Genomic DNA, 14677 nt, shown 5'->3' with positions numbered 1-14677 from the left:
TCTCCATTCCATTGGTTCTCTTGGAAGCTGCTGGGAAAGTGTGGATAGATAGAGGTAAATAAATTCTGATCTCCAGCACAGGTGACGATGGGCTTGTTCTCCATGGTGTAGATCACCGGCGGCAGCGGCTCCTCAACGGCGTCCATGGGCGCCCGGCGTCACCAGCCCGGCCCCCCGCGCCCCATGGGCAGCCCCGAGGCCGCGCCGGACCCAGCCCGAGCCCGAGCAGCGCTGCCGGCAGCGACAGCGACGCCCCCTGGCCGCAAGAGGCAGCTCCCGAGCCGGCTGCGCCGCCGCCGCCTCCCCGTGCCACTGCCGGTCTATCAGGGAATATCTTAATCCCTCCCTCAGTTTTGAAAGATAGTTTTGCTGGATACAGAATTCTTAATTGGCAGTTTTTTGTTTGCAGCACTTTAAGTATGTCTTCCCACTGCCTTCTTGCTTCCATGGTTTCCAGTGAGAAACCAGCACTTAATCTTACTTAGGCTCCCTTGCAAATTTCAGAATTCTCTCTTTATCTTTGTTCTTTGATGGTTTGATTATAATGTACCACAGTATGGGTCTAGATGGGTTTATCCTGTTTGGAGTTCATAGAGCATCTTGGGTATGAATATTCTTGTCTTTTGTTAAGTTTGGGAAATTTCCCAAGTATTTCTTTGAATATTCTCTTTGTCCCTTTTTCTCTTCCCCTTTTGGGATTCCTGCAATGCATGCATTGGTACATTTCGTAGCGTGTCACAGGTTCCTCTGCTCTTTTCACTTTCCTGCATGCTTTCTGCTCCTCTGGCTGGATAATTTCAGTTGTCTTACTGATTTCACCGATTTATTTTCTGCTAGCTCCAGTCTGTTGTGGAACCCCTCTAGGGAATTTTAAATTTGAATTAGCTGGTCTTTAGCCCTGTTTAGTTCCTTTCATAATTCCCATCTCTCTATTCTTCTTATGTTCATCTATCATTTTCCTGATTTACTTTAGTTCTTTATCCATGTTTTCTTTTAGCTCTTTGAGCATAATTAGGAGGATTTTTTTAGAGTCTTTGATATGTTCCAGATCTGGTCCTCTTCATTGATAGTTTCTAGTGCTTTAATTTTTGCTTGGGCCATCATTTCCTGTTACTTTTACGTTTTGTAAGCATTTGTTGACATCTGGACATTTAATATTTTCGTGTGTATCTCTGGAATTTAGACTCTGAAGTGTTTGTTCCTTAAGCTTGTGTCCAGCTAGTGTTATGACAGAGCCTTTTTTGAATGCCAGGAGCTAACAAAAAAAGAAAAGGAAAAAAAGAAAACACCTTTCCCATTCTTTACAGGTTGAGCTCTTCTTCATACAGATTGTTTGGAGTTCGAGGCCAAAGTGTAGGGACCTCCCTGTTCCTTTTTGTACATGCCTCTTTATGGGCATTCGTGTGTGGCCCTTGGAATTCTCCATTTACATGGATAGGAATATCATATGGATAGGAATGTCTCCTCTTCCCTAGGAAACAGTTTCCTCATGGTTCCGGGCACTGCACTCTGTCCCATAGTCAGCAATCCCTTGCCCAGGCAGCTACTTGACTGTTCTCTCACTGTATTCTGTAGGAGAGCTTGGTGAGCTGCATTCCACATACAGGGCAAGTTTGGGACAGCAAGTCCCTCAGGCCACCGCCAGGCATACATACTCCCAACATCCGCACGAGGGTTGTTCTGTTTCCTCCAGAACCAGGACCAGGGATCCATACTGGGAGCGGGGCTGTTTCCATGCTGAGCTAGTGAGGGATTGGGGAAAGGGCAGCCAAGGTGCCAGGAAACTCTACCCCTTTTAAGTGGCCTTTTCCTTTTTTTTTGGTAACTTTTTTTTATTGTAAAATATAACATATATACAAAACAGAGAAAGAAAAAGCAGTAGGTAGATAGAGAACAGATCCCAGAATTTGTCATGTGCTGCCATTTCACTATCTCAGATTTTTCCTTGTAATTACTCCAAAACACTGGAGGCTAGAAGGAATATTAATATAGTGATTCAGCAGTGATACTTGTTTGTTAAATGCTTTTTTCTCTGTTATACCTCCCCTTTATCTTCTGATCCCTCTCCCGATCTATAGGGATCTTTAGGCAATGCCTGTGCTGACTTTTTCATGTGGAGCAGGGGTGTTGACATTAAAGGATAGGAGGATGTAATCAGTAGATAATCTTGGAGAAGCTGGTCCCTCTGGGTTTCAGGATTTATCTTACCTTGGAACCCTCTGGGGATTATAGGTTCCAGGAAAGTAAACTTAGTGCATGAAGCTTTTATAGAGTCTCAGAGCCCTAGATGTTGGGTTTAGCAAACCATGGCAGTTAGCACTGTCTAACTGAAGCTTGTGTAAGAGTAGCCTCCAGAAGAGTCTCTTGACTCTATTTGATCTCTCTTGGTCACTGATGCCTTATTTTATTACTCTTTCCTCCCTTTTAGTCATGAAGTTGTTGTCAATCCCACAGTGCCAGGGCCAGACTCATCCCCACAATTATATCCCATGTTGTCAGGGAGATTTTCCCCCTGGATATCATGTACCACATAGGGGGGAGGTGATGATTTTCCTTGCAGAGTTGGACTTAGAGAGATAAGTGACCTTTTTCCTGATTCAGTGCTTGCCCTGTTACTGCAGTACTTTAACTGCTTTCTGGAGCTTTGAGAAAGATGTTTCTGCTAGTTCTTGCTGGTTGTTCAAAGCATCTGTGGGGGAACTGAGCCCTGAGGCGTCTCACTCTAACATCTTGATCAGGGCAGGACCATTCCGATACCGCGTTGGCATAATTGGTTGTCGAAAATTCTAAGGCCTAGGTGAATCACCTGAGTCTAATTTCAAGGTTGATGAGGGTTGAAAGCTGAGCTGCAGTCCCTGGGACTTTTGAGTACTCTGTGTTGCAGTCTTTGTGTTCTTAAATGAAGGCAAGGTCAGCTCACCAGACCTTCCGTCCAGAATCTGCACTTGTTCCCAGTGCCGCTGAGCTGCTGAGGACTGTGGTGAGATTTTACACGACCTGCAAGCTGCTCTGCGGGTCCCCATTGCCTACGTGCTCCCAGGGCCTGGGGCTGGTCACTTTTGGGTTCCTGGTGCCCCTCACAAGGCCCTGTCCAGAGTAACAGCGAGAGGCTTTTGAATTAATGGCTGCATCAGCCAGTCACCCAAGTTGGGGCAGGATGTTTTTTATTTTTTTTGTGTGAATGTTTTCTGATTGCAGTGAAACATTCATTGCACAAAATTCAAGCATGGCAGAAATAGATGACATGAAAAATAAACATCTACTGCAGCTCCCTTCCCCCATTCACCCATCATTCATGTCTTTTATTTGTTCCTTTTCTACAGGTAAGCTAATTATCTATTTTTAAATGGGATCATGGCATTGATACTATCTTGCAATTATTAGTGTCTTTGGCGTATCTTTAAGCGTAAGAACTTAAGGTTCTTCTTCATTTTGTTAAAAAAGCTGGAACACCCAATTGCCTCCATGAAGATTGGCCCCTTTATGGTCCCACCAGTTGTTTGGGAGTTCTTGTTTCACTGCATCCCCCTCCGCGTTGGATATTAGCAGTCGTTTTAACCATTGCCAGTCGGATAGGTCAACAGTACCTTCTTGTAGTTTTTATTTCTGTTGGGTCTTGAGTCACTTGATCAATACCTGTCTGCAGACTTCCTCTAAATGTCCTAGTCTGTATGGACAGCTTCCTTGTGCTGGAGACAGTGCCCTGTTCTGCATCCTGCGCCTGTGGCCGCCAGGGGACTTCTTCCTTCCCTCCTAGCACAGGGGCCTGGGCGCCCCCGGCCATGACCTTCCCTAGCCCCCAGCCCTGGCACGGTTCCTGTCCTTAGCTTGGCTGGGCTTGCAGAAGGCAGGAGCCATATCTGTGAAGAGCTTGGACTTGGGTGTCACGTAAACCTGAGTTCAAGCCCCAAGCTGACGCTGATGCAGCTTGATTTTCCTCCTTTTGAAAAATTAGTTAGAATGGATGAAAGTGGAGGTGGGAGACCAACAAAGAAGTTGGTGCAGTTTACATCAAAGGCCTAAAGGCAGTGGGGGCGCGGAAGACAGAGCAGAAGTTGTGGAGTCAGACATACCTGGGTGCGAATCAAGACCAGCCACTGATCTGCTGTGTATTATGACCTTGAACAAGATGTGTTGCCTCTGAATTTGTTTTCTGTAAAATAGGTGGCTTAATGGGGTTAGTAATCCTTTCCCAAGGCCCCAGGAGCGTGGGGAGGGAGAGTAAATGGAGCTGAGGGTTCTACTGGTCCTGAGGAATAGGAATCATAGGGAGATAACCAGACAGCTCCAGAGAGGACTGGGGCTATGGGGTGGGCACTGGGCCGTCTCTTCCTGCTGAGAATGCCTCGGGGTCTGTTGGTCAGTGGCATTTGTGATCTGTGACCCTGTTCCAGGGAGCACCGAGTCCTGGATGGGGGTGCATGGGCTCGGGGGCAGCATCCCCTTCAGGTTGCAGGAAGGCCTGGGGCACTCTGAGCGGCTCTCTGTGTTCTCCCTCCAGCCTTGCTTCCTCAAGGACTGGGAGATGCATGTCCATTTCAAAGTCCACGGTACAGGGAAGAAGAACCTGCATGGGGATGGCATTGCCCTGTGGTACACCCGGGACCGCCTCGTGCCAGGTAAGGCAGTGCTAGATCAGGGGGCTGCACCATGGGTCTGGCTCCTGACCTGCCGGGTGGGAGTGGGAGGGCAGAGGTGGGTTGCAGTGGGTTCCTGTCACTTGGGACCTTCTTCCCTGCCCCTCCACTCTGGTTAACGCACTGCTGCTTCTCGTGAATAAAGCTGCAGAACTCGAAGGCTGGCTCTGGAGGGAGTGTCTCTTAGGAAGGAGCATCAGCTGTGTCCTGCAGCTCAACTCTGTACCCAAAGGGAGCTCCCCAGAGCCCCTAGCCGAGTTCTGCAAGCCGCCTGCTGGCCTCACTGGGCCCCTGTGCCCTCCGCCACAGCTCATCCTTGCATGCTGTGACATGGGAAGGAGGTTGAAGGACATGAACTCAAATCAGTATTTGTAATGAGAATTTGTTTTAGGGCAAACTGACAGGTGTGTGGCCTGTTTTTGTATATAAGCTGAGGATGTTTTTTTGTTTGTTTTACTGTTCTACCATTTTTTAAGGATTATATTAAAAAAAAAAAACAAGAACAAGGACGACTGTGCAGCAGAGAACAAACATGGCCTGTAAAACCTAAACGACTTATTCTCTGGCCCTTTACAGAGAGTTTGCTGGCTCCTGGTTTCGTGGCTAGCACTTCCTCTGCGGGTATTCTTTCCTGAGTGCCCTTCTGTTTTTCATAGGCTGAGTGTCCCCTGATGCCAGACACTGGCCAAGGCCCCTCACAGCTCAGGCCTCAAACTTAAGTCCTCTCTCCCCCACCTTTGAAGCCAGCCACCTGCTTCAGCTTTTCCTTCCGAGATCCCTGCTCTGGCCTGGGTCAGTGACGGGTGGAGTGCCCCTCACGCCCCTGCCCACACTGGCAGTGCTTTGCCCTTCAGGCACCCCCAGGATAAAGTACACTTAATTCTCTGGCGCATTATTGCCATGAGGATTCCTTACAATTCCAGGGCCTGTGTTTGGAAGCAAAGACAACTTTCACGGCTTAGCCATCTTTCTGGACACATATCCTAATGATGAGACCACTGAGGTAGGAAAGGAAGGACTGGGCAGTTGACTAGGGTGGGCGGGCCTGGGACATCTCCCTTGATTGGCATAAAAGGTGCCTCAACGAATCAGGGTGGTGGGTACCGCTGCCCCTCCCACGGCCGGGCTGGGCGCAGAATAACCTGTGTCTTGGTCCCAGCGCGTGTTCCCGTACATCTCCGTGATGGTGAACAATGGCTCCCTGTCCTACGACCACAGCAAGGATGGACGCTGGTCAGAGCTGGCGGGCTGCACGGCTGACTTCCGCAACCGGGGTCATGACACCTTCCTGGCCGTGCGCTACTCCCGGGGCCGGCTGACGGTGAGCCTGGTGCCGTGGGCTCGTCCTGGGGCCACGCCGCGGAGGGCAGGGGAGGTGGCTGGCCTGGGCGGGGCGTGTTGTTAAGCTGCCAGCTGGCTGCAGGTGATGACCGACCTGGAGGACAAGAACGAGTGGAAGAACTGCATCGACATCACTGGTGTGCGGCTCCCCACTGGCTACTACTTCGGCGCCTCGGCTGGCACCGGTGACCTTTCTGGTGAGTGAGCAGGCCACGTGATGTCGTCGTAGTCTGGTCCTCCCGGGTCAGTCAGGGGCTCCCAGCACTGTTGGCTACTTTCTCTTTCTTGGTGATCTTTCTCTGTCTGGCTCCTGAACTTGCCTGGTTTTCTTCCTTCTCTTCCCTGGGCCATCGCTTGGCAATCTCTTCCTGTCCCTAGGAGACAGGGGGCTTTAAATCTAGACTCTTGGGCTCCCGAATTTGTATCTCCAGCCCAGGCCTCTCTAGACCTGGGTCCCCCTCAGCCTGCTCAGTGTCTCGACTTGGATGTCAGGTGGCATCTCAGTGTTGACACGTCTGCCTGGAAGGCCCGGTCTTGCCCTGCAAGATGAAAACAGGCCCTCCATCCTTCTAATCAGCCAAAGAACCTTAGAGTCATCCTAGACTCTTCCCTTTTCTCTCATCTGCCCCCTCTACTCTGCTGACAAGTCCTGCTGGCCTTACTTCACAGTGCAACAAACCACTTCTCATCCCTTCTTTACTTCCTCCTTGATCGACTGTGGGAGCCGCCTCAGGGTTTGCCCCCATGCCCCCACCCAGCCCAGCAGCCCAGTGCAATCCTCCCTGCTCCTCCATGCAGAGCTCACAGGTCCCCTGCCTCCTCCAGGTAAAGCCTAAATTCCAGTGTGTTTTGCCCCCTCACCTCCCCAGGGTGCCCCCTCACCTCCCCTTCGCAACCTACTGTCTGGGCTTACAGCACCTCCTGGCTGCCCTTCACACACCAGCTCCCTCCCCTTTGGGTCCTTGTTCAGGACTCACTTTTTTTTTTCTTTCTTTTATTGTAATTTTTAAAAATTTATTAATTAAAAAAATTAACAACAAAAACATCAACATATCATTCCATTCTACATATACAATCAGCAGTTCTTAATATCACATAGTTGCATATTCATCATGTCTTAGAACATTTGTATCAATTTAGAAAAAGAAATAAAAAGACAACAGAAAAAAATAAAACGATAACAGAAAAAAAACAAAAGATTATACATACCATACCCCTCACCCTTCACTTTCATCTATCACTAGCATTTCAAACTAAATTTATTTTAACATTTGTCCCCCCTATTATTTATTTTTATTCCATATGTACTACTCGTCTGTTGATATGGTAGATAAAAGGAGTATCCGACACAAGGTTTTCACATTCACAGAGTCTCATTGTAAAAGCTATATCATTGTTCAATCATCATCAAGAAACATGGCTACTGGAACACAGCTCTACATTTTCAGGCAGTTCCCTTCAGCCTCTCCGCTACATCTTGAACAACAAGGTGATATCTACTTAATGCACAAGAATAACCTCCAGGATAACCTCTCGACTCTGTTTGGAATCTCTCAGCCATTGACACTTAGTCTCATTTCACTCTTCCCCCTTTTGGTCAAGAAGGTTCTCTCAATCCCTTGATGTTAATTCTCAGCTCATTCTAGGGTTTTTCTCAGTCCCTTGATGCTGAGTCTCAGCTCATTCCAGGATCTCTGTCCCACGTTGCCAGGAAGGTCTACACCCCTGGGAGTCATGTCCCACGCAGAGAGGGGGAGGGTGGTGAGACTGCTTGTTGTGTTGGCTGGAGCGAGAGGCCACATTTGAGCAACAAAAGAGGCTCTCTTGGGGGTGACTCTTAGTCCTAAATTTTAAGTAGACTTGACCTATCCTTTGTGGGGTTAAGTTTCATATGAACAAACCCCAAGACTGGGGTCTCAGCCTATAGCTTTGGTTGTCCACACTGCTTGTGAGAATATCAAGAATTCAACTTGGGGAAGTTGAATTTCTCCCTGTTCTCCCCATTCTCTGAAGGGGGCTTTGCAAATACTTTTCACTCACTGATCGAATCACTCCGGGATTCATCGGGGCATCACTCTGGACAAACCAACAAAATCTCATGTCCTCCCTGAGATTCCAAGTACTTACAGCGTTCAATCAAACTATCTACATAAGTTATATTAGGAAATGCACTAGTCAAAATATAAATTTTGTAACAAATAAACATTTTTTAGGGCTCACTTTTTAAGCAGGGCCTTCCTTGATGCCCTCATTTAAAATCACAACCACCGATGTATTAGTGACAGAGAGAGTTCAAATGAAGTTGAGAGGCTACTCTGGAGGCTGCTCTTACGCAAACTTCAGGTAGACCTTGCTACCTGTCATAACCTGCCAACCCCCAACCAGGACCATTTCAGCCAATCCTAAAGAACACCTAGGGTAATGTATAAGATTCTGCAAGGGTTCCATGCACTAGAGTAACTTCCGAGAAACCTACAACCTAGATGAGTACCTGTCCCAGATAAGTCCTGAAAACTAGCCCAGCCTCTCCAGAACGTCACATAGTTCCATCTCCTGACCCCATATTAGTGACAGACCCTTCCAATATGAAAAATTTAGAATTGCCATAGCTCAAATACCCATAAAGAGAGGGATGGAAAGATCAAAGGTGATGGTGGAATTATACAGAGAAGGTAGGATTTAACAAATGAATATGATTGCTGAATCATTGAATTGATGTTTCTTTTAGTCTCCTGTATTTTAGAACAGCTAGAAGTAAAAACGTAAAATTGTAACCCATGTTAAAATCTGAATTTTGTTCTACAACTAATTCTGGTGCTGTGCTTTGAAATTTATAGCTTATATGTATATATGTTATTTTTCACAAAAGGAAAAAAGTCGATTGTGATGATAAAATATTTAAACCTTCTAGCCTCCTATATTCTGGAGCAGCTGGAAGGAAAAATCTGAGAGGGTTGTGTGATAGCCCATGACAGACTCTGGAATCTGTCCTGTAACTACTTGTTGAAGAGTGCTTTGAGAACTATTCCTTTTTTAATTTTTTGCTTTGTATATATGTTATACTATATAATAAAAAAAGTTAAAAAAAGAAAAAATTGCAATCACCACCACTGCCCCCCTATCCCCTACATACTCCCCATTACCTTTCCCCCAGCTTTGTTTCTTCATAGCACTTACATCTTTGAGTCTGTCACAGGTGTCTGTGTCCTGCCTCCCCCACTCCCCCATGCTCTGTTGTAAGCTTCCATGAGGTCAGGGATTCGTCTTGTTTGATGCCACAAATCCACAGCCTAGCATGGCATGCCTGGGCCACAGCAGGTGCCCAGTGCCTGGATGGCCCTTTATGGTGGACCCTGGCCCTGGCCGTCTGCCCTCTGCCTCAGGCCGTCAGAAGGCATGGGCCCAGGGCCTGCCCTGCGACCGGCTCTGGGAAGTGCTCTGGCTTGCTCACTGCCAGGATGCAATGTACCAGAAACGGAATGGCTTTTTAAAGGGGGAATTTTAGAAGTTGCTAGTTGACAGTTCTAAGGCCACGAAAATGTCCCAATTAAAGCAAGTCTATAGACATGTCCAATCTAAGGCATCCAGGGAAAGGTACCTTGATTCAAGAAGGCCGATGAAATTCAGAGTTTATGGCGAGCATGGTCAGGGTTTCTCTCTCTCGGCTGGAAGGGCACATGGCAAACATGCCATCATCTGCTAGCTTCCTCTCTAGCTCCCTGGGAGACGTTTTCCTTCTTCATCTCCAAAAGTCACTGGCTGGCGGACTCTGCTTTGTGGTGCTGCTGCATTCTGTTGTGACTTTCCTGTGACTCTGTCATTCTTCTCTGCTCTCTCTGAATCTCCAACTTTCTCCCAAATGTTTCCTCTGTTATGGGTTTCCACTAAACTCATCAAGACCCCACCTGGAATAGGTGGAGACACGTCTCCACCTGATCCGGTTTAACAACCACTCTTGATTGAGTCACATCTCTGGGGAGATAAATCTAATTTAAGTTTCAAGTATAAGTACTGAATAGGGATTAAAAGGAATGGCTGCCTTTACAAAATGGAATTAGGATTAAAGCATGGCTTTTCTGGGGTGTATATACTCTTTCAAACCAGCACAGAAAGCGATGTGGAGGCCCCAAACTTTTGTGGGGCCTGTAGTGTGGCCACTGTCCAGGAGCCACCTCACCAGGGAGGCTTCCGGTCTACTTAGTTATCAGAGAGTTCATTATTCAGGAGTTTGCTTTGTTGTTTAGAGGGAAAATTTTATTATATACCCCAAAGAGGAGAAAATGTGATAAGGCCCCCTCCCCAGTTCCTGTCGCCAACTCCAGTAATTCAGTATGTATATCTCCTGGCCGTTCTTATGTCATCTGGATCCTTGTAGCCCATCCTGGACTGCTTTGCATTTCCTCTGATGGTATTTGAGCACATGTCTTCAGAAGGTTCTGAGGGACCAGACCTGGGTTAGGTGGAGGAGCCAGTGAAGGGAGACCGGGTGGGGTGGCTGTGAGGACACTGTCCCTCTCCATGGCGTGAGGATTGTCACATGCCAGGGCCCCGTGCTGGGCGGCTCGTGTAAAGTCGTATCATCTATTCTCCTGAAATAGGTAGTGGTATATTTGTTTCCCCTTTACAAAAACAGTCTAGAATATGAGACTAAGATTGCACATCTGGGAAGTGGCTGAGCTCAGATGTAAGCTGGAGGCTGACCCCTGTGCCCGCCTGTGGTTCTGGGACTGCTCATGGTTTACTGTCACATGCCATCTGGCTCTGCCCCTGGCGTGGCTGCCGAGGCTTGTTGAGGTTCTCCCTTTTCTGGGCTTCTCAGAGCTGCGGGAAGGTGCAGGATGGGGGGTTTGGAGTACCCCTCTTCTTTCAGCAAGGCTCCTCTTCAGATTCCAGTCAGTGAGCTGAGCTCGTAGTTGGGGTGAGGCAGACCTGGACACCCACTTGTACCCGAGCCAACCTCCTCACCTGTAAAATGGGGTGATCGTGAGCACTAAGCTTCCCCTTTGCAAGAGAAGGTTCTTTCCTGCTGACTGGACTTGGCCATCCTCAGGTCTGCTCAGCTGGTCACTGACCCTGTGTTTGAGTGGCTCCTCAGCTGTTGCTGAGCCTCTGGCCTGAACCTGGGTGTGAGACTCTGCGACAAGAGCGGCACTGCTGTCTGCTGTTGGGATCGGGCTTCTCAACTCACCATCAGACAGTGGTGCTGGTTCTTAGCTGGAGTCTGTTTCTAATTTCACGCAGTCTGCCAGGCACCGTGCCTTTTGTGTGATGTGCACTCTCGTCTCTGTGCCACACTTTTACCGCATAAGGTGGTGATTCTCACCCTGTCCCACAGACAAGGAACCTGGGCCTCAGAGAGGGAAGTAGGTGTGGGGCTTAGGCCCACGTCATTTTGATCACAAAGCCTGTGCCTTTCTTTCTGCATCTGTCCTCTCCGCGGTGTCTTACTGCTGAGCCCTGGAAGAGAGCTAGTTCCTGAGATGCTGCCTGACAGGTGGCCTGGGGTAGCTGGGAAGAAAACGGGCCCTGCAGTGAGCAGTGTCTTCCCTGGGGCCACGTCGGTTTCTGTAGCTGAGGCGGTCGCTCCTCCTGGGGAGAGTCTGGGCCCTGGGCCCTGCGGCCAGCTCTGGGCTCATGGCAGGCTCATCCTTGGTCCTCCAGACAATCACGACATAATCTCTATGAAGCTGTTCCAGTTGATGGTGGAGCACACACCTGATGAGGAGAACGTGGACTGGACCAAGATCGAACCCAGTGTCAACTTCCTCAAGTCTCCCAAAGGTATGTGTATACGCAGACACACCCCACCCCCTGCAAAGATAGACGGTCACTGGGGTGAGAGCTTGTGCTCATTCTGTCCTCCCCTGGGCCAGCAGGACATGGCCCTGGCTGGCCCTGCCCCATGCTTTGGGAGGCCTGGGGGTGTGTTAGGCCAGCGATGGCGAGCTTTTGAGTAAATGACTGCAGCGTCAGAGAAGTCTTCTGAGAGTCTGTCCTTGAGGTTGTTTTCCCCATGTGATTTCTGTGGGGGCAAACAAAAGCTCATGGGCAGACTCCTGTGCTAGAGGCTGGGCAATGGCCAGCAAAGCCACAGGGCCTGGCAGCTGCACTGGGACCAAGGACCAGGCGGCCCAGGGTAGGCACCACTCCTCATGCCCTCAGACAGTGGGTCGCCTCTGCTAGAAAAAGGCAGAGGCAGGATGTGAAGTTATGTTTCCAAATCCCCCATCCTGCACTCTTCTCACAGCTCTCATCAGCTCCCAACCATCCTCATACAGCAGGAGCTCTGGTTGGAAAGGGGAAGCCCTTGTGTGTAGAGAAATGAACTCCAAGGGCCCCCGACTCATGCCTGAGGGTGATGGGATCCTGAGGGGAGTGGGCTCCAGCGAGCACAGGCTGGGAACGGTGACACTGAGTGGTCCTTCTGCCCAGTGGAAGCCACCAGGCCAGAGGGTGAGCCAGGTAATAGCCAGGCCCTTCCGGTTTTTAGAAGCCAGAATCAAGTTTGTGTTTGACCTCTCGATGGCTTTTAAATTTTGGGGGGCCAAATAAACTGTGCTGTAGACCACTATTTGCAGCCTGTGGTCTGAGGGTCTGCTTAGAGCCCTCTGCCACGGCACCCCCAGGAGCCCCATATGTTAGAGCCACTTGGGCCTTTAGCACATGCTTCCAAAGCCGCTCTGTGGGTTACCATGTGGAACCTGGGATCCAGCCGTCCCTGGCCCAGCTGAGGCAGAGGTGGGGTGGAGGGGCTCTGTGGGTCCGCAGGTTGGTGGCTGGCTGCCAAGGCTCTGTCTCTGGGGATCTGGGTCCATCAGTGGTCAGTGCTGTGGCTGTGTGACATAGGAAGAGAGGGCACTGTGGGTTGCCCAGGACAGTGGGGACAAAGGCTTAGAGGCTGAACTGGGAGAAGGTGAGTATGGGACTAGTGGTGCAGGGCAGGTGGGCCTGAGGTCAGATCCCAGCCCTTCCCTTGTGGCCTGTGAGTTGAGGGGAATCCGTTGCTGTCTCTCGGCCTCTTCAAGGAGGTCACTGTGTCCACTCTCCAGGGTTGGGAGTCCGTGAGACTCTGTGGGCGGCAGCGAGGCCCTACTGAAGATTTTGGTTTCCCTTTGCCTTCTGGGGGGAGGGCCCTGGCACGTTAGTGCACAGGGGAGTGGTCTGGTGGAGGTGGGAGTGAGGGGCCGGGGGTGTTCAGATGTGGGCGAGGGCAGCCTTTGACTGGGCCATGTCTCTCCAGATATAGAGCTCAGACCACTGCCTCGGGAGGGGGTGGGCGGGGTTTGTAAAAGCAGATCACTGGGCCTCCCCCTGCACAGACCCAGACCCTTAGAGGGGGCCACGAGTCTCCATTGCACAGCAGGTAGCCTCTGGGCCTCCATTCCTGGGAACCTTGATCCCAGTGGGGTTTGTCCGTCTGCCGTTCATCTGCCCTCCCCTGTGGGCCACGGGGCCCCCACGCCCCGCCGTGGCTGTGAGCACACCCCACTCCCCCTGCGACCTGCCCGTTTGACTCCTGTCTCCTGGGGGTCGGCCCAGCCTGGGAGGGCGGTGGACAGCGCTGGCCTGCGTGGTCCTTTCAACACCCCTTTTCTTCCCCCTCAGACAACGTGGACGACCCCACGGGGAACTTCCGCAGCGGGCCCCTGACGGGGTGGCGGGTGTTCCTGCTGCTGCTGTGTGCGCTCCTGGGCGTCGTCGTCTGTGCCGTGGTGGGGGCCGTGGTGTTCCAGAAACGGCAGGAGCGCAACAAGCGTTTCTACTGAGGGCCGCGGGTGCGGGGCCAGCCTCCCGCACTCATGGGAACTTTTTTTACTTGGACTGTGAAAGAGAAACAAGACAACCTATTTCTTAACCAGTTCAAAGAAACAATTAAAGTATTTTCTTACGTTTTGCTTCTCTCCCCACGGGGCTGGGGAATGAGGGTCTGACGTCCCCGCAGCTGGAGGTGGGGAGCCCCGTCCCCTTTGCTGGGTTCTCAGGAATGGAGCAGGTGGGTGTGTGCCCAGAGCTGCACGGAGGCACCGCGGGAGCTGGGGTGCTGAGGCTCCCCACAACCTACTCTGGGGCGGGCCCTCGGACATGAGCCAGGCACTGGGTTTCGTGGCCTGTGGGTGCGAGTGGCACAGACGAGGCCCCAGTGGGGCTCCTGGGCTTTTCTTCTCCCCCTCAGCCGTTTCGCCAGGAGAGACTGCTGTGTGAAGGCCTGTGGGGCAGAGAGTGTGAAGTTTGCTAAATAAAGTGAAATAACGAACCTCGGCTGCGTGGCTGTCCTGAGGACCGTGCTTTTCTTTCCCTTCTGCTGACTTCCAGCTGGCCAGAGGGTCCTGCGGGCGCCCACTCACGGATAGGGAAGCCCCGACTTGCAGAGGTCACACCCGGGTCACACAGCAAGGGGGTTTAAGCATTGGAATCCCAACGTCTGACCTGAGTCTGGGCTGTCCCCATCCATCTCCTGGGGCTCTGGGCCTCTAGAGGTGAAAGGATGGTCAGGAAAGGATTGGGGGAGAGCAGGGGACAAGTGAGTCACTGGTGGTGGTGTCTTAGGGGGCAAAGATGGAAACGGGAAGTGAAAGGAAAACCAGCAGCTGAAGGGAAAGCTGTCACCTGGCAGCACCCGGTCACTTCCACCAAGCCTGGAGCCACCCTCTATGCTCTCCAGTCCTCCCTGCTGACCCCAGCCCTGGGCCAGGGTACGC

At 50.7% G+C, this 14677-nt stretch overlaps 1 protein-coding gene across 1 annotated transcript in view; it reads left to right on the top strand.

The window, feature by feature from the left end:
• Positions 1–14232, top strand: part of LMAN2 (lectin, mannose binding 2) — a 28322-nt gene extending 14090 nt beyond the window's left edge. The window contains exons 3-8 of the mRNA XM_077137757.1: positions 4502–4619; positions 5561–5640; positions 5797–5958; positions 6061–6175; positions 11640–11759; positions 13584–14232. Coding sequence (XP_076993872.1) covers positions 4502–4619; positions 5561–5640; positions 5797–5958; positions 6061–6175; positions 11640–11759; positions 13584–13744 — 756 coding nt within the window. The 3' untranslated portion in view covers positions 13745–14232. The remainder of the gene's footprint in view (positions 1–4501; positions 4620–5560; positions 5641–5796; positions 5959–6060; positions 6176–11639; positions 11760–13583) is intronic.
• Positions 14233–14677: the final 445 nt, after the last annotated feature.

This window comes from Tamandua tetradactyla, chromosome 20, assembly GCF_023851605.1.
Source record: "Tamandua tetradactyla isolate mTamTet1 chromosome 20, mTamTet1.pri, whole genome shotgun sequence".
Classification (NCBI taxonomy): domain Eukaryota; kingdom Metazoa; phylum Chordata; class Mammalia; order Pilosa; family Myrmecophagidae; genus Tamandua; species Tamandua tetradactyla.
This window is presented reverse-complemented; position numbering and strand designations above follow the sequence as displayed.